Genomic DNA, 20365 nt, shown 5'->3' on the forward strand with positions numbered 1-20365 from the left:
TTTTTTATTAATTAAAGTATAAATCAATATCCAAATGTTGTGTTAAGGTAAGGTGATTTGTATTATTATTTTTTTTTTAAGAAGAAAATAGTAAATTAATGTAATCATTTCAAATTCATATGCCAATCATTTAAATATGCTAACAGATCTTGGTAACATATCTTATATTTAGAACATCAAATATACAGTTACATGACAAATTTCCGTTACTACAGTACCAAAATACTTTAACTGTAGGCACTGAAAGTCGGAACACACACACTTGATCACGAACTAAAGTCATAATTACAGTTAATATTTGTATAAAACCCACTTTAAGACCATCAGTATAAAATAATCAGATGAGCGCATACCAATTAATTGTGCTGCACTCATAACTACAAAATGTCATAAGCCCTTATTTATTGCTTCTGCAAGCCTGTGTGGTGAGTGAACGTCACTTATCAAAGCGAAGTTATTGAGGCCACAAGATCTAGACCGGTGGGGGGTACTTGAAATTTATGAATGCTTACGCGTATACACACACACACACACACACACACACACAGCTGCCATTTAAACATTTAAAAAGGCACACAAACACGAATATGTCTTGGAAAGTAACATTGCCTAAGACCTTGACATAAAACCAATCACTTTGGTTGAAGGAAAGATTGTTTGCTATTAAAAAAAATTAATAAATGTGTGCTTTTGTTCGCAAAACATATTCATGCCATTATTAAACTGACAGAAATGCATGATGACCAATAAATGTTGCTCAAACCAACCTGAAGGCTTGTAAGAATTTTCCATCTTCCATATTGTTTGGGTCAAATTTGACCCGCTTTGACATTTGAGAGCATTAAAATACCCTAATGTTATTCTTTCACTCTGATTTTTAAAAAGTCAACCCCAAAAAATATTCCTTTACAAGAATATTTTTATACCCCCCTCCCCCAACCCCTCCACAAGTCTAAACAAGTGTGAGCAAAATTCCCCTGTTTTCATCCATCTCAGGGAGCAGCCATTTTGTCACTTACTATGGACTGAAAACGACATCGCAATTACTAAGGACTCAGGTAACGACCAATCACAGCTCGCCTGTTTTCTATGTTTGGTCATGTGATGTTCGCAAGCTGATTGCTCGTTATCTGAGCCTTAAAGCAACAGTGACGCCTCTTTCAGATGACAGCAAGTGACAAAATGGCTGCCACTGGTGCGTCAAGGAAAATGATCAAAATGGTGGGAGTCTTGAAACTGTGCTTACTTTCAATGTAACAGCAACATTTTTTCAGTTTAGGGGAGTGTTTGATATGCTTCAAAGCTTTGAGAATGGAGTTCAATCTGCCAAAACTTAATCACAGTATTCTGACTATGTAAAATATTAGATACACCTCAAGACAGACAAAACCAACTAATATTGTTTTTTTTTTTTTTTTTTTTACACTTCTCTTCACCCTTCTACTTGATCCCTTGATAAAGAGATCTTTTAGTTTGCTATGACCCTCATTATGTTGAATCAGTGTCGTCCATGAGGCTGTTGTCATTGAAGCGCGAACATACACTCTGAAAGCACATACTAAGAGCTGCAAAGGACAAAGAGAAGAAGGCCACATTAACACGCGGTCCTTATCGTGCACTGACCTTGACTTTAGTTTTAGTCTTAAGTTAACTCCCTGTCTGTGAAAATGACTCATCGATATAGAGACAGCTGTGTATTCCTCCATAACTGAAGCAGTCAAATCATTGACATTTCTAATGCTTTTGTGACAAGACAACATATTTAAACATAATTAAAACACCCAATGTATTGCTTATTTTGGCTAGGTAAACTCCAGAAAAAGCCCCATTCGTGGGCCTTATTTGCATATATCACAGGTTTATGCTCACACACTGATTAATTAACTGTCACAGTCCTCAATTATTTTCTTTCCTCTGCTTTTTGAAGTCATTGCTACATCTAGTTAAACACTCGCTTGTTATGATTACATTCAACAGTTCTGGATAATGGACCATATTAAACACCTGACCTTATTGTGAACCCAGGCTGCTATTTTTGGTTTGGGCATCTTTCATAGGTCCAATTGCTTTCTCATCTTGCTCACTATTAAGAGATGAAAAATGTTTGGACTTCTCCGCCAAAAGTATTAATGCTGCGCTGGCAAGCTCATTTTATCTTGCAAATGGGAGAAGATGGGAAAGCAAGATGAAAAGAGAAGTTACTTTTGTGAATGGGGGAGGCAGTAGCTCATCGTTAAAGGCTCAATCTTTGCAACCAGGGTGTCACAAAATGGCAACTAGCTGTTGGAGAGATGCTAGTCCTACACTGTTGAGATGTCGTTGAGCATGGCACCAATCCCTCCGTCTCTTGGGCTTGCTTAAGAGCATCTTTACAGTAGTCATGAAGCAGACTTTTATCTCCCAATCAATTAATTGACATGTTTTGTCTGTTTTTGTTGTTGTTGTTTTTTTGCAGTGGGATTCAAACTGTCCTTCTCTGAGCTATATAATAATAATCATAATAATACTCTTTAGTAAACTGACTCATCTGGAATATTTTTTTTTTAACTTCGTAACAGTGATCTCTCTACTCTTAACACAATGCTAGTATGTATTCCTTTTAATCCTCTCTTGTAAGGCACAAAACATTTGAATGGCTGCGACGGTTATTGGCTGATGGCAATGCAGGGGCTAGAAGAGTCGCAGACAAAAAGAGAGTGTGTGCCATTTTTTTTTTAGATTTACCTCAGGCACAAGCTTGTTACCAAAAAATAAAACCGGACTAATCAAATAAAGTTTACACATTTAATTAATATTCCAGAGATTGCTAACTAGAATAACATTTCCATATTCATTCACAATCATCCACATTAGTTTTAACTAAACCATTTTTGCTATTCAGAACATCATATTTGAAATGTGATTAGAAATAATATTAAGTAATCCATCTTGTCATTAAGAGGATACCTATGCGTTCCGTTGCTAAATGGCTTTGTAAAGGACCACCTAAGGCAGAGATTATGTGCTGTGGGTTAATAAACTCAAATCAAACTCAAAACCAAGTTGTGCATTGGCCGTGAGCAGCTACTAATCTCTATACTGAAACATCAGCCTTTTGTCAAGTTCATACGCTTTGATTTGCTTCATGCTGTCATCCTCACCCTATGCCGGATACGAATGGAGTTCGCACTGTGACCTGGTGGTAAGCAGGTCTGCCTTCCACTTCTGAATTTCTTGGTTCGAATCTGTGTTCTGGCCTTCCTGTGTGGGGTTTGCATGGTTTTCCAGCTCACCTGATCAGGACAAGCAGTATAGATAATTGATGAATGGTTGAATAGAATTGTAGAGTCAAGGGCATGTATCCTATGGTAATATTCACCAGTAAACCCATAAGCTACCGTGATGAATAGACAGTATAATCTTTGTGCTCATGCTACAGTAACGGTAGCCCCCCCCCCCCCCCAACACATTTCATATTCAAATAGTGATTTTTCTAGTGTAAGAAGAAAATCTCAATCCCCCCTGTGGAGCGGCTAAAGCTGCTCCAAATGAAAGAATCTTCTCATGGTACCGGGCAGCGAGCCAAGCACAATGTCTGTTGGCACTGCCTTGCCTTAAGGATTCTGGCTCCCCCCCTCCCCTTCTTTTCATGTTTGACACACTGAAGACAAAGAGCAGCTTCTATCAAGCCTGGCTAAAGGGCTCTTCAAATGTAGCAGTTTACTACAGGCAAAAGATATATAGACATATTCTAGGAACATGTTCTTACATGATACATGACAATAATAATTCCCACAGTTGCAAACTTTGAAAATGTTGATTTTAGTTAATAATAGTGGCTGGTAGAGAACAGAAGAGGAACACCCACTGATACAGTAGGACCTCATTTATCCTTGAAATGTTGACCATCCTTTATCCTTTACATAGTCCTTGCTTTGACCCAAATATTTTAAAGTAGACCAGTCATGAGTCAGTTAAGCACACATACATTTTTTTGTGTTGGTATCATCTTTTACAGTAGCTACCTTGAACATTTTTGGAATGTCTTTTCATAGGGCACAGATTCTTTGGAAGTTTTATTTTACTGAAAGGTTTGTTGAAAATTTTGGCTTTTATAGAAAACAGAAGCGTACCGACTTCATCTCTGACTACAACCGCAGCTTCTTAGAAATCTTCACTCCAATAGAAGCTGCAGATCTTGAGTTCAATGTATTTCAAATTGAAATAGCAATGAACAATAATCCATTCCAGAGTTATTTGAGAAGACTACATTTACTATTCCATTAACAATGTTTTCGCTTGGACAAGAACAAACTAGAGAGGCCGAATTTCACCTGCACTTTTTTTGTCTTAAGTAAAGAAAAAATTATTTAAAAATATGCACGCAAAAAGTGTATGTTTTTATCTTTTACATACAATCATAATTTAAATATAAAATGTCAACAAAAAAAGTATTTTTTTTGCAGAGCCTCATTTTTTTTGTATTATGCCAAACAATATATATTTTTTTTAAATCATTAGCTTGTGTACATATCGTTCAGTTTATTTATTTTTAATTAAATGGGAATAAATAAAAATATACATTTGCATAGTCATCAATACGCATGAATGGCTGCTAAAGGAGTTTATTTTTATTTTATTTTTATTTTTTTTTTAAATTTTTCTGGAGAGCTCAGTATTGATCATTTGGTAATTTTACCGATTTGACATGTCATCATCATTGCTCTCCTTTTTTTTTTTTTTTTTTTTTATATATATGCTAAAGGGGTTTAAATAATTTTGAGTGCACTTGTACATGACATTTTCATTTTACATTGTACTATGGATATTTTAATTGCACGACACTTTGAGTTGTATTTTATGTATGAAAAGTGCAATATAAATAAAGTTTGATTTGTATTGAAATGAGATTAAGACTAGAGATATCACTTATGTATAAAAAAAAAATCTGGTAAACAATACACGCATACAAAGTCGAGACCCGAACCATGTGCATAGCAAGGTGTCATGCATGGTTTCCCCATGGTCCTATTTCCCATTGAACAGTCCCGTCATTAACCTTTAATCACAGCTATCTGATGGCCAAAGCTATGGAGCAGCAACTCATTTGCTTAATAACAGACACTATCTCGGAAAACAGGATGAAAGTAGACAGTCTGTGAGTAAAAATGCGCTGTGGGAGTGAGCGTATCCTTCCCTTATTAAGCCAAGCAATGGGGTGTTGAGAGAGAAGGTGGCACGCTGCTTGCAAAAGTAGCACCTCATAGTAATACACTTTTAGTTGCGTATCCATCTTTGAATAAAAACGTCAAACTTTTTATTGCCCCTTTGCATCAAGCTCCGATGCCAGATTGAGGAGCTGAAGAGTGACAGTCAGCTCGCTAATAAGTAACATGCTGGCTGAAGGCACCAGACAGCAAGAAAGGGTTTTGGGGATATTTGTCAGCGGCAGGCTTAGACATGAGTCATTGGTTCGATCTGCCTGTGATATCTGATGAATTGGTGTGTCACAGTGGAGGTGGCAGGCGGGCGGCCCACAATACAGCAATTAGCAACACACACAGTTAGACTGCTTTCATCTTTCATGCCACCATTGTCAAATGTACCATCACTGATTGCCTTATTCACAAAAACTCTGGCGGTTGGTCTGCTTTTAACATGCCATTTTTTGTACAGTCGACACAGATACATGACACATTTTTTCTCAGATGGTGAGGCACTAACTATGTATACCACACACAAGGCTGAAAACTCTCACCAGTGACTTTAGTTTATGCTTTTTGCAATTTGTGAAGAAATAAACACACACATTACAGGGATCCATTGTCTTTTTTCTTTTTCTTTTTAATTTTTTTTTTTTCTTGGAGAGCTCAGTATTGTTCATTTGGTAATTTTACCGATTTGACATGTCATCATCATTGCTCTTTTTATTTATTTTTTGTATGTGGGTGAGAATGTGTATGTGCGTGTGTGCGTGCGTGCGTGCGAGTGTGTGTGTATTCATTAGTTCACCTAAAACCTATTAAAAAATCCCATACCGTTCACCTACACCGAACACTTCCAGCCAGAGTCGTGAGGCCGTCAGGAGACCCGAGGAAGGACCAAAGAAAAGAAAGGAAAGTGAAGTGATCCATTTTGTATACTGCCTATCCTTATTAGCGTGACTATCCCAGCTGACTTTGAGCAAAAGGGGGTGTATACCCTGAGTGGTTTCCAGCCAATCGCAGGGCACAAGCTACATGCTTATTTTCAGTCACTTTGATTTGCAAACTACATGAAACAATTTATGGAGAAATTGTTTGGGAATACTGAATGAAAAAAATACTGAAATGTGGAATTATTTTGAATGAGGTGGAATGTTGTTGAAATAAATAGAATTATGTTGAATGATATTGAATAATTAGATATGATATTAAATTATATTGAGCGATATAGAATGGTCTTGAATGGTTGAGGTGAAAATGCAAGTATTGAAAAATGTGGAAAGATATTGAATGATATTTAATTATATGTATTTTGTTGAAATGATATTATGAAAGTGTGCAATATGTGAGTAAAAAATGTGGAATGGACACCGATTGTTGAATGTGTCATTGGAATTGAATGGCAAATTGAAATAAATGGGTAAAAAAATGGAGAACTATGTGGAATGTGGAAAGGTTTTGCATGGGTGAAATATATCAGATTGGATGGCAACACAAATTGGATGAGCTGAAAATTTAGAATTTTGAATAGGAACAATACTGAATTTTGAGTAGGAACAATACGAACCTGAAGCCTATAACGAACCATCTATCCATCATCTAGCGCTTATCGGGGGTCGGGTCAGCCTCCCTAACCACTTCAACCAGCTCCTCCAGCAGGATCCCAAGGCGTTCCCAGGCCAGCCGAGAGACATAGTCTCGTCCCTGGGGCCTCCCGCCGGTGGGACATACCCGGAACACCTCTCAAGGGAAGCGTCCAGGAGGCATCTAAACCAGATGCCTGAGCCACCTCAACTGGTTCTTCTCAATGTGGAGGAGCAGCGGCTTGACTTCTCACCCTTTCTCTAAGGGAGAGAAGCGTCAAAGGAAACTAATTTCGGCCACTTGTATCCGGGATCTTGTTCTTTCGGTCACGAGTAGGCAGAGGCGTAGTTTACCATTAGGCAAGTCAGGCAATTGCTTGGGGCCCCTTAGCCAGCAGGGACCCCCAGAGGGCCAACAGTTTTGACACAAACCACATATACTTCATATTAGCAGTGCAGCAATGACAATTGATCGTCTCAAATTCCCTGAATCAGGTGTGGGGGTTTTGTTTAAAAAAAACAACAACCATGTATAGTAAGGCTGATTATTTTTTATTTTTTGTAAATGATAATGAAAAGTAGTAAAGCTTTTAGTTAAAAAAAAAAAAGACCATGTATAGGAAGGTTGTCTTTTTTTCAAATCGACTATATATAGTAAGGTGTTTTTTAAACAACCAGTCAACCATGTATACTAAGGTGTTTAAAATAAACATGTATAGTAAGGCGTTTTTTTTTTAACAACCGTGTATATAGTAAAGCTTTTTTTTTTTTCAAACGGCCATGTGATTAGTAATTAGATTTTCACATTTTCTGAATCACTTAGAAGGATTCTTGCTAAAGTTAAACAAACTAAAACAAAACAAGTCACTTGAATGAAGCACAATTAATGTTGATTGCTTATTGAAGATGCAGGTGTGCAATTTTAAAATTATGTATTATGTATACTACGAATGGCCGCCGGGGCACCCAATGCCTTCTTGCTTGGGTCCCTGGAGAATACATACTTGTCTTGTTAAAGTCCATCATTGTATTTGATTTAAAAGTCATACATTCATATATACAGACGCTCCCCTACTTACGAACATTCGAGTTCCGAACAACGGTACATACGAACATGTCTGCGCGTACAGTATGTCGAAAAATGTTCGTAAAGAGATGCTGTAAGTTAGATTTTGTATGCGCGCCTTTTTCCGAGTAGTGCTTCTTTCCGCCGCTAATACCGACGCTTGGCGCTGTGAAAAATCACCCAGCATTGGAGGCTCAGCAACGTGTCGAGGAGGAGGAAGAAGAAACGCCTGTCGCTCATAGATAAAGCCATCGCACTCTTCGAGCAGCAAGACCCAAATATTGAACGTTGCACAAAGGTTGCAAATCAATTGAATGATGCCATACAGTGCTACCGCATCATTTATGATGAAAAAAGAAGAAAACTGTGCAATCGTCGTTAGATCGCTTCTTTCGGCCAGTTTCTAGTAAATCCTCCAAGGAAGATACTCATCAACCCTCATCTTCTTCTCCTCGACCCTCAACTTCTTCCTACATTGACGTTACGGAGGAGGAAGTAACTTTTGAAGCCCATTCCAGCGACGACGAAGAACCTCTCATGATATAAAATCCTCCTCTTCCTCCTCCATCATCTCCTTAAGCATCGAGTACATCTTCCAAAAGTAAGTTAAACTTCATTTTATTTATCTTATTACGTACATGTACATACTGTGTGTGTCTCTCGCTTTCTCTCTCTAACATACTTAGTACAGTACTGTACGTATTCTCTTTAAACATAAATTATAATACAAAATATAGCACTGAAGCAACTTACGAACGAATTCACCTTACGAACGATCGCTCGGAACGTAACTCGTTCGTAAGTTGGGGAGCGTCTGTATATATATATAGATATATATATATATTTTACAGCTGTTTTGTGGAACGTACATTAAAAGTATCAACTCACAACATAGCATATGAGAGCCACAGAAGGAATACTTCCACCTTTACATAATGCTGACACCACGGATATACGGCCACCCGGCCTCATGACATTGAACGAGCTAAACATAGGCCGTGTGATAGCAACCGCATAACTGCTGCACATGTGCATAGACGTTTGTGCATGATCGATGTGAGCATCACGGTGGGTGTCAGAGCTGCAAAAGTTATTGGGTAGCTGTGAACTGGAAACAACTGACAAGTCGGCTTTTCTGCTCTGCACTGGCACAGGAATACCCTACGAGAATACATTCAGAGGTTATACATAGAAAGTTGAACCAAAATATGCACAATTCAAGTGAGCTGCAACCAGAATTATAAATCATGTTGTTGTGTGTATATATATATATATATATATATATATATATATATATATATATATATATATCATAATTCATCTTGATCATCTATATTTGATATCACAAAAACAGAACATTTGAACAGAATTTGGGTCTGTAGATGTTTTTATATCCTGTTCATACATGCTGTTTTATTTTTTTTAGAATAACTTGGTGGAGTGCATTGAAAATGACCTCCGGTAATGAGCCACAATAGCTACTACTTCACCTTGTCAAATGCAAAGACATTATATCAAGATCATATAGCAGCTTTCTCTGGTAATATCCATAACAATGAAAAAATAATGATGCAGTACAGTTTTACAATAATAAGACACTGAAACTCATTAGATCGTGCTGGCGGTCTTAATAAAGCGTTCCATGCCCCATGTTGCGGCTTTTTTGTTTCCGTGTCAGCAACATTTTTTGCAGTCATTTTGAACAACTATCACACAAATGGCTCACTTTCCTCCCCGCTGCTAGATAAAATTAATTATCACATATTCATCATACCAGAAGTGAATATGAATGTCATAACTCCTTTCATTCTGCAAATGTGTTCACGTTGAACACTTACATGATTTTATGTCATGCTCCTGATTAAACATGTTTTATTTTATTTCTGAACTAGGTGGTCAGGTGACTTGATAGACCTCTTCATGAACTGATTAGATGCTCGCTTGCAAAAAAAAAGATTTACATGCATTCTGAGGATTCCACATCTTTCATGCTGTGGGAAATCTTTGAATATTTCAACATCCCATTGGAGATACTGGCTGCGCCCCATCACGCCTCAACACTCTTGCTGCCACTTGTGATATTCTCCCTGCACAAAAGGATGAAAGGAGCAGCTTTCGAGTGATGTTACAATCAAACAAGAGACAAAATGTTGCATGTGTTTTAGCAAATAAAAACGATCGGAATGACCTCCAGTGGCACACCAAACTTTTGATCCATCTCATTAAACGTTAATTATTTCCAACTAAGACCTCCCTATTGAATAACAAATTGGTTGGAACATATTTCACTGTGAAAAGGTTTTGTAAAGGTCAACCATCATTGCAAATAAAAGTAAGTACGACCTGCGCCTTGGATCATAAAACTCTGGTAGCATGCAGACAAGCAGTTCAGTCACACAATAGGCACTGAAACTCCACACACTAAAGAGCCAAAATTGGAACCCAGAACCTATAAGGCAGATTTACTAGTCACCATCCCACCATAAATAAATCTACATTTTAAAACAAGGTGTCATATTTATGCCTCCTCATCTATACCACGGGCTGCTCCTGAGTCGATTGTGAGGGGTATAAGGGGGGGGGGGGGGCAGATTTTGTGTGTGCGCATTATTGTTGCATACTGTATAACATTATCTATTTTTAAAGAAAAAAAGTAGGTCAGCTTCTCACATACCTCACTTCTTGAGCGTTTATACAAGGTGTTAAACGGTTCCGTTGGCGCAGAATTATAGCTCACTGGTAGGACTCTGTGCTTGCAAAGATATGTGGTCGTGGTGCGGGTTCGATCCACCTAATTTAAAAAAGAAAAGAAAAAAAAGTCAATTGCAGGGCTTAGAACATTCATTATTTATTCAATTGTCAGGTAAGTTTGAACTAATGACACCAATGATGCATTTAATAAGCATCGATTACATCAGGAATTTACTTCTTTTTTTTCTTTTTTTTTTTTGCCCTTACTATCGCAAAAAAAAACAACACACACACACTTGTATATACACTGGGTGGGGTCACATTCAAGGTGTAGGGGTAGAGTTCGCCAGTCGGCGAGCTGACGAACTCAGTAACAGGGTTAGCTTTCACTAGGAACGCTGGAGTGACGACCGGGGCCTTTCCCCACTGGGCCTGGGGTTCGGGGGTGCCGCCCATCTCCCCTTCTGCACCCGGTGTTCCGTCCCTCCATGCGGCGGGAGGTGGGGTGGGCACGGGTGCCCTCTCCGCTCCGCTGTCCGGTCCCTCTTCGGCACCGATGCCTGGATATGGGGGGTCCCCGGGGTTTGTGGGTCAGGGCCTGGGGGGCTGGCGGTTTGGGGGCGGCTGGAACTGGGTTCGGGTGGATGGCGGGGGGGTCGTGGGGGGAGCGGGGGCTGTGGACCGGTGGGGTGCCTGGCGGGCCTGCAGTGTCCCGTCCTGCTGCGTTGGGTTGGGGGCGCGGGCCGTGTTGGGGTGGGGGTCACTCCTGGCTCCTGGGTTTGCTCTCCAGCTGGTGGCCCCTGCGGGGCCCGGGGGTTGTCCCTTGGCGCTGCCGTGGCCTGGGGGGCCCTGAGGTGTTGCGCTTGCTCTGTCCTGGCGGGGGTCGACGGCTCCCCTCTTTGGTGGAGATTTTCATGCATGAAACACCAGCATCTATCGAAACTCAAACACAATCTGCTTCTTCCTCAGGTCGTTGAATCGGTGGAGGCTGATGTCTATGGATCTCACTCTACTTCATCTGTCCTTCCTTCCTTTCCTCAGTCTCTCCTTTGGTCTCTTGAGGTCTCCCTAATTTGTTGGAATTTAGATGTTTCTGGGGTTGGTGAAAGACTCTAGTTGGTAACCCGGTGGGTAGTAGGTAATGTCTGGTCAGTGCTGGATTTCACTTTCCTTTCTTTTCTTTGATCCTTCCTCGGGTCTCCTGATAACCTCACGACTCTAGCTGGATTCTGAAGTATTCGATTTAGGTGAACGGTATGGGATTTTTAATAGGTTTTAGGTGAACTAATGAATACACACACACGCACGCACACACACACACACACGCACATGCACCTACATGTACACATACTCACCCACATACAAAACAAAAATTTATTTAAAAAAATTATAATAAAATCTTAAAAATAAATAAAAAAGAGAGCAATGATGATGACATGTTAAATCGGTAAAATTACCGAATGAACAATACTGAGCTCTCCAGAAAAAGACAACAACAAAAAATCAGGAATTTACAATGGTGATTCATTTTATTTATTTTATAACTCAAGCAGACCTTTCCATGCTTCATGTGGTGTGTCTCAACAGTACTAGACTAGCTTCCACATTAGTGGGAAATCATCCATTTAATTACAATTGACATGATTGGAAATTATTCCAATAATGTCCTTCCAAGCAGGCAGAAAAGCGAAGTGGAGACAAAATGAGTCCAAGGGGGCGAGGGTGTGGAGGATGGGTTGGAAGGAGGGGAGGGGTTTTTCATTGGGCCAGCCAAGCAGCAATTGCTCGGCACAGTTGAGCAGTGGAGATAAGCCACAAAGCAGATGCCTGCATATCAAGTGCTTCGCCTTCATTGCCTTATTTCCAATAGCTGACTCAGTCCTGATTTGCCCAGAGGCGGCATGTGTTTTTGTCAGTGGACTTGCGTGTGTGGCAGGCGGTGTCTGAATGCTGCCAGGATTAAAGAGTGTTTCAGAACAAAAAAAGGGAAGTGTTTTTGAAATGGGTCACGCTGGTTATTACCTCAGAGCAGCGCTTGTGACGGGAGAAGTGCAGGAGGCATCGATCATGTGTGGCCTGGCAACCACATGAACCATTGGAGATGCTTTGAGAAGACGAGGCAATGGTTTGACTGCTGCTAACTATGATTAAGTGATAGTGAAAAGCTAAAGTTAGTGGTGGGCGGATCGATCCAAATATCAATATGATCGATACCAAGTCAGTATTGATATCGGATCTACAGTATACTGGACTATAATATCGATCTAGTAGTTTAGTTTCAGTTTGGATCTTTTATGCACTGCTGCAAAGCAGATAACAGGCATGTCACAATAGTCACAGGCAGATTTGCTCCCGATCTCCTCCCCTCCTGTGTTTCGATCATGTGCCATCATATGACTTAGCATCTCATCTTTCTTCTAGTAGATTACATGATACAGTATTGTACTTGAAAAATATTTTGGTGGGTATGTTGTTTTATGGAGGAAATCAAAGTTTTAAAAATGAACGAAGAGAAGGATAACATTAGAGTATAAGGGACTTTCTTTCTAAATTCACAACTTCTTTGATGTAATTGCAATTTTAGATACATGGATTGCAAGTGAAAGATCTGACAACTTTGATATTGAATGATATGAAATGTTTAATCAAAAATAGAAATAGCAAAAGTGGAGCATTATATGTGAAGAATAATTTTAAAAAGAATGTGAAAAATATGACTTTAAACATTGATGATGTAATGTAATGTATTACAATTGAATTGTTTTTTGAGAAAAGAAAAAACTTACTAATAAGATGCATTTACAGAACTTCAGGTTCAAACATGGATATATTTATTGATTGTATTGAAAAATGTTATGGGAATTTAAGACAAAATAAATTGTATGTGGGGACTTCAATGTTGATTTGTTGAAATCAGACAAGCATAAGCCATCAGAAACTTTTTTAAATACGTTGTCTATAGTCTCTCACTATACCCAAAAATATTACGACTCACTTGTGTAACGTCCCATAGTTCTTCATTGATAACAAATTTACCAATGTTTTGGAATAAGTTATACCAAGGGATTTTATTATTTATATTATTATTTATTAACGGGCGTAAGTGATCACTTACCTATTTTTGATCTCTACAAATAAAAAAGTATTGACGCAGGGAAGTGCACTTTTAGACCTATGAAAAAAATAACTGATGAATCGATAAATGCCTCTTTAAGAGAAGTTTTGCAAACCAAAGCTGCAAATCCTTCTTGTAGATAACTGAAGTGAATGAATGCAGCTTACTATATGTTCCTGAGTACATACAAAACGTTGTATGACTTGTACTGCCCCATAACTAAAAATATATATATATATAATAATTCTCAAAGAAAAATATGTTTAAAAACATGGATGACCAAAGGATTAGAGAATTGGTTGTATATACATTTCTTGAAAGAAAAAACTAATGCGTCTGAAATTAAGTATAACAAATAAAAAAATAAGCTCGCAACTATGAGAAATTGTAAAAAAAAAAAAAAAATGGGGGGAAGGGGGGAAAGAACAGTATTGTAGTGTATTATTACCCAAAAAAGGACAATATTAAAGGATTTTGGAGTACCATAAACGCAGTGATATGAAAAGGACCCAGTGTCTGATCAATTCCAGATGCTTTTGTAAATGAAGGTAGAAAAAACAAAAATATGCCAGACCTTGAATCTGATATTAAAACGTGTATGAACTTTTTAAAAAGATATATACAAATTACTTTATGCGGAAATATGCGGAGGAATTAAATAACTAATGAGCAAGAGGGGTTTAACTATCACTTCTTTTCTTGCAAGGTTTTCTTATATTCATAGTCTATTGAGACTATTTTCTTCTCAATTGTCTTCAGTTTTTTTTACATTGTACGATTACAAACGTGTACTATTTATACAATGTTTTTGAGTTATTTTCAAACTATGACCATAAACGAGCATTTTGTTTGTGCCCAATTTTTTATATTGTATATTTGATGTCCATTTTCTTGTGTTACTTGTATAAATAAGTACATTTTTAATTTGTATTATTATAATAGTCCTCAGTTTGAGGTTCTGTCATATGAAAAATATGTATAACCAAAATGATGGAAAATAAAGGGTAGGATCATTGTAAGTTCTCCGAACTTCTACCTGCGCCTTTTGAGTACCACCTTTGTATAGCTTTTGTTGTAAATGTTTTGTTTCTTTTAACTTGTTACTCAAATGAAGAAAAAATGTGTACCTTACTGAGTAAGACCTAAAGCACATATGCCATCTCAAATTAAAAACAAAACAAAACAAAGCCTTTGCAATCTTTTAATCATTTTTAAGTCTTCAGAATACGTCACACATTTAAGTATTTTTAGGATTCCTTCCATTGTGATCAACTGTTGTCATTTAAAATGACAAAAAAATAATGATGGGAAAATGAAGCTTCATGAACCTTTATGAAACACTTGTGATGTTTACTCTAGGTGGTTTAAAGATAAAGGCAAGTGCAATGTAAATTTTTACATTTCCACTGTATCTTTACCAAGAGTGCCACCTAGAGGAGTTAAAGGGTATCACAAGTGCTTCATGAAGCTTGTGTGTGTGTGAAAAATGTGTGTGAATGATATGATCAGAATAGCGCTAAATAGACTTGATTACATTCATAACTTCTACTTCTACTATACCCCACAGTGGGACAATTTAAGGCTTAATTATTAACCATAAATGTAAAGTTGCATTTCCAGTGAGTTAAAAGCAAATGTAAAGGTGACAAAAGCAGTTTCACATTGGTGACAGTCCCTTGCCTCTTCCATTATTATGAGGTGACTGTCCTCATCAAGGGAGGATCCCTCTTAAATGGACCAGGAAAGGGAATCATACGCAGTCCAGTTTCTCTGAATAATGCATGCTACAGTTATTCCCCTTCAGAGAAGGTAGGAACCTTTTGAGTCAAAGCGGTATTTGACCTTACAACGAAGCAAGGAAGTTGCGAGGTGGAAGGGCAAGGTCTGCATCATAGTTGTAGAAATCTGTAACATTGTTTTTCACACTCCTTATTTTGGCACATTCTTGCTTGCAGTAGTTGAGCTGCATTGGTTTCTTCTGAGTGACAGCACTTGTGTTTCACCTTGTTGCTATTTTTACAAGCACTTTCCCTGCTGTTCAATGCTTTTTGGCCTTGTTAAATGCACTTTCTCTCCATTTGCCTCTACTTGTTGTCTATTATGCTGCCAGGTCTCAGCTCTTCATGTTCTGTGTCCTTTGGAAGCTGCAGCTCATTTTATCGCCTGTGCCCATGTAAATAGATATATTTATTTATTTAGATAATATTTAAATGAATTATTAAGATCCAAGTCCTACTGTAAATTTTCTACCCAACACGCTTCATTGTGTATCATGGTTTGGATCGCTACCGGTGTCTTCAACCACATTAAAAAGGGCTATCGTTGCCTTTTGCTCCACTCTCAGTTGGGCCTCTGAAGCGTTTAGACTTTGTTGCTTTTTTGTAGTCTCATTTTTAAAACTGTGTGACGTCTCGCCACGCTCCGTTGCAAGAATGCAGTTTTCCTGTTGCAATTTTGCAATCATGTCATCCTTTTCGTGGATGACCTGGCCCATGTGCTGTTTGAGGCTCTCCATTTCACTTCGGAAGTAGGCAGACATTTCTAAATTGTGCCTCTGCATGCTCTCGAGTTGGGCCGTCATGTCGTTCATGTGCCACTGCATGTTCTCCCACTGCGTCTGAAACTGCTCGGCGGTCTCTTGCTCTCGGTAGGCCCACCACTTCTGCCACTCTGCGTTTATGGCTGCCACCATGTTGTTGGAGTTGTCCTCCCAAGTCATTTTGAGCTGCTCGTAAGCATCCATCCACAACTTGCTGATGAACGCGGTGAGCATCTCAGCGTCAGTCAACGCGGTGAGAAGGCAGTTCACCTCTTTCTCTTTTTCCTTGAGCTTTTGTTTCAGCTCCAGTGTATTGGCATGTTCCATATTTTCGCGGTGGCCTTGTCGCTCCTGGTGCTCCCTCGGGGCAGCACCTCCATCTGCTTGAGCAGAGCTCTCATCAAAAACAAAGCAGTTTGGTTGGGATGTGTGGCATACGTCCTCTACAGTATCACAATGCTTATGTTGCTGTGCCTGGAAGACATAAAGACATTGCATATGTTCATTAACAATAAAATATATTACTTAATTTCACACTGGGACATATAATTTGTTTGGCCTAACCCAGAGGTGTCTGGAGCCGCAAAACATTGTGAAGAAGGAAACAGTGTGTTAGTGTTAGTCTAATGCACTGAGGGCCCTAATAAGAGCTGCACCGTAACACAAAAATATGAGAGGAGCATCCAATAAGTAGAGATAAATTTTCTTCAACCTTCTTTTTTTGTAATCTTTCTATTATTACTATATCATGGACATATAAATTAGTCATTTTCTGCCCGTTGTTTCTTTTGTAGATATTTCTGACATTTTTTACTGCCTTTTTTGTTATAAATTTTACATTTTTAGCAATTTGTAAACAATTATGACAATTTTCTTGCTTTTTTCTTTTGTTTTAGGATATTTTATGGTTACTTTTTGAACGTTTTCTCATTTACCTTTCATCTCTTTTTTTGACAACTTAAAGATTTGGAATTTGACATTTTATTTGATTAACGAGTCTTTTTTAATTTATTTAATCATTAATTCATTTAAAGAATATTTTAGCAAAATATACTTTTTTTTCAAATTCGAGACTTAAGTAGTAAATAAAATCAGGAAAAATGAGCCTTTTCATCATATCTGGCTCTCTTCACTTTGAATTCAGAAAGCACTGTTCTTTTATTCTTTGACCTTCTATCTTGACCTCTGTCGAGCCCCTGAAACTGACTGACCAAATTGAACCCAGGTTTAGAACCACTGGCCTAAGAGTATTATTGACAAAGAAACAATGCGATTTCCTATTTCAAGTGTATTGTTCACGTGGTTCTCAGTTCCTAAAATTACAACAAAACTAGAAGTGAGTAGTTGCAGAATACCACATTGCATCCTGCTGGCCACCATTTTGATACCAAATAATGTACCGATACATGTACCCTAAAATGCTGAAATCTTTTAATGGCACTTTCAGTTCAAAAATCCACTCTATACTATCTGCTTTTCAAGTAAAGCTCAAATATATATATATATATATATATATATATATATATATATATATATTTTTTCAAACACTTAATATGAGAGTAACAATGTCGTAACTTTGGAAAAATGGACGCAGGATTTACAATGTTGAGTTTTCAAGTGCTGTTACAAACACAAATTTGAATGTGATCCAAATAAAACTGTCGCCTGTTCCTCTGACTAGAAATCTCAGCAGCATATGTGTGGCTATAAATCCAAAGCATCCAGTAAAGCTGTACAATGTCAAAAGATAATTCAGCTGCTCCATTTGTTAGCCTATTTCGTGACTTTGCTATTTGTATCTGGTGGTATAAAGCGTTTCTGCAGTACAACAACACAATACAACCACAAGCATAAACATGCTTCATAATATTTCTATGATATGCAATCAAAAACTGTCCGCTCCAATACGGCAAGGTCAATTATTTATTTTTTTGGTCATATACTTAAAACATTTCGGTTTCAGATCAAAAGATGAATATGAGACAAACGTTCAGAACTACATATTTTATTTCATCGCATTTGACATTTTTACCATTTTTTTTCCTGAAGGAGGAGAACCTTAGGGGATAAAAACCCAGGAAAAAAGAACTGAAAAAGACTGCAGTAAAGACCTGGAAAATCATTTAAATTGGTCAAGTGAATGGTATGAGTCGCTATTGCAAGTAAGGGTTATGTCACGAAATATTAGATGTTATTCAACTTAATTCAATAATGCCTGTTCCAATATTTTTGCTAACTTGAAAACAGGGTGGGTTCAAACAGACAGTGCTCTGTCCTAAGGTGTTTTAACACATCTAGACGGAAATGCCATAAAAGTGGTCATTCTAAACATTCATTCTCTTTTGATCTGAAACTCAAATGTCTTCTGTATACAACAAAAACACAATACTGAATGAGTATTAGCCTATTTGTAAAGACCTATTAGGTAATCTTTGTTTAAAAAATATATAAATGTTAGACAAACTTACCCTGAGCGAATGGCACTCTTGCTCAGCATTCTCAATGTTCCCATTCATCACAAGGTTCATGTTCCCTGTCTCATCCATTTTTGTGGTTCCTAAATAACCTTTTAGTATTGAAGAGAGCCTGTTGCAGGGTTTAGCAGATGGTTGTTGCAGGCTTGCACCCTGCCTAGCTCCGACGACTCCTCATCTCAATCAAATAAATGAAGTAAGCAGAATATTGACACTACTGAAGTCATAAGGGCCCAAAGTCATGGTCACAAAGGAACAAAGACATAAAAGAGAAAAGGGGTCATAGCATGCTCTGCGTCCCGTAATAAGCATTATCTAATGGTAAACTGGGCGGGCATTATATAAAGGCAGATATATTTTTATACACTTCTTGTCACAATGGCTAGATACCATATAACGCTTAGCCAGGTATGCTTTTTGGGCCTCCATCTCGCTTTTGATTATCAGCTTCAGGAAAATGTATTGTTACCATGGCAACTAACTTGACATCCTGCCATTCAGACATGCTGGTTCTAAACCCCACATTGGCTTGTTATGGTAGTCAAATAACAAAATGCTTTTAATTGAAAAAAACTCATGCCGTAATTTTTGCCGACAGATCTTTATTTGTCTACGCTTAACAGTAGCAAGAAAAACTATTTTATTCTGATTTTTATTGTTGAGTTTTATGTAACCGAAGCTGAGTATGATAAGAAATACAACATCAAACTGTGCAATGCTTGGCAAGTACTCCCAGTACAGGTTAAATTTACTGAAATAAATAAAAATTATAATAAATACATAATTAAAATTTAATAAAATTAATAAATTCGTTTTTGCTCATTGCTTGAACACGTTTTGCAAAATTTGGCTCACTGTGCCAAAAACTCTACACACCAACAAATAAGACAATACAAGGAAATAAACCATTCACATCTATGTCAAATTGAAACTCTGCTATCAAAACCTAACAATTCTTTGTCAAAATGTCATTCTGATGACAAAATGATACCCACTCTCAAATCAGCAGCACCACACTAGTCTACTTTATATAAAACACAGCAGTCTTTTGTTTTCACTTCCAAAGAGGGCACTTTTTCACAACAATCAAAAGCTGAAATACTCAATACAAAACCATTACTTTATCTTTTCCAAGGGAGTCAATTCAGTTAAAGCAAAATTGAAACAAACTGCACTACTGTCAACACAGTCAAACACAACTGTGTGCAAGTGGGCTTATGGATCCTGCAGAAGAGGCATACGGGCGGGCATGTGGTTAGTGGTCATATACATGCCATCTCTAAGCATAAAAAAAAATAAATCTATAGGATTTAGAAATGGTGAGTAAAGGGAGCAAGTACACAACCTCATATAGATCATGGTTGGTGAACCAGTTCTGGACCAGAGCAGCCCGATGGAAACTAACATTACCCCAGACAACAACAAACCTGGGCTGCTCTGGTCTATCTTGTAGCACTGGATCATGGAGTGTATCTAAAAATGTGATTATGTGTTGTGCATTGAAGGGACCCAGTTTGGCATGATGGTGCAGTGGCCCTTGAAGACTTATGGCGGTACACAATGTGATATTTCCCCTACGCTGCCCCGGGACATGCAAAATTGCCCTTTGAACAATTATATTTCGTCACCATCGTCAGTTTTTGCTGCGGTTTGAATCCAGCCTCGTCAATGTAAATACATTCATGAGGCTGGGCACCATGTCCAAGATTCTCTG

General features: G+C 38.0%; 1 protein-coding gene and 1 long non-coding RNA gene across 4 annotated transcripts in view; both read right to left on the minus strand.

Moving 5' to 3' along the window:
• Positions 1 to 7499: 7499 nt before the first annotated feature.
• The window catches only part of LOC144040728 (uncharacterized), a 37814-nt gene continuing 24948 nt past the window's right edge, over positions 7500 to 20365 (minus strand). For 2 of the 3 annotated variants that reach the window (XR_013289816.1, XR_013289817.1), the window contains 2 exons: positions 10507 to 10623; positions 9223 to 9919 (listed from right to left, as the gene is read on the minus strand). This is a non-coding gene — a long non-coding RNA (uncharacterized LOC144040728). Of the gene's footprint in view, positions 8994 to 9222; positions 9920 to 10506; positions 10624 to 20365 lie in introns of those variants that run through there. The other variant, XR_013289818.1, reaches the window with a different exon arrangement.
• Positions 14826 to 18850, minus strand: LOC144039994 (uncharacterized). Its single transcript, XM_077553714.1, has 2 exons — positions 18646 to 18850; positions 14826 to 16651 (listed from the first exon to the last, which is right to left on the minus strand). The coding sequence occupies exons 1-2, from the start codon at positions 18721 to 18723 to the stop codon at positions 15899 to 15901; spliced, it is 831 nt and encodes a 276-aa protein (XP_077409840.1). The 5' UTR covers positions 18724 to 18850; the 3' UTR covers positions 14826 to 15898.

The sequence above is a fragment of the Vanacampus margaritifer genome, chromosome 20 (genome assembly GCF_051991255.1).
Source record: "Vanacampus margaritifer isolate UIUO_Vmar chromosome 20, RoL_Vmar_1.0, whole genome shotgun sequence".
NCBI lineage: Eukaryota > Metazoa > Chordata > Actinopteri > Syngnathiformes > Syngnathidae > Vanacampus > Vanacampus margaritifer.

Coding starts and splice junctions, on each gene's coding strand:
- LOC144039994 (XM_077553714.1), bottom strand. CDS start 18,723: ATGGATGAGACAGGGAACATGAACCTTGTGATGAATGGGAACATTGAG. Junction 16,652..18,645: donor AAGAGTGCCATTCGCTCAGG/GTAAGTTTGTCT, acceptor TATGTCTTCCAG/GCACAGCAACATAAGCATTG.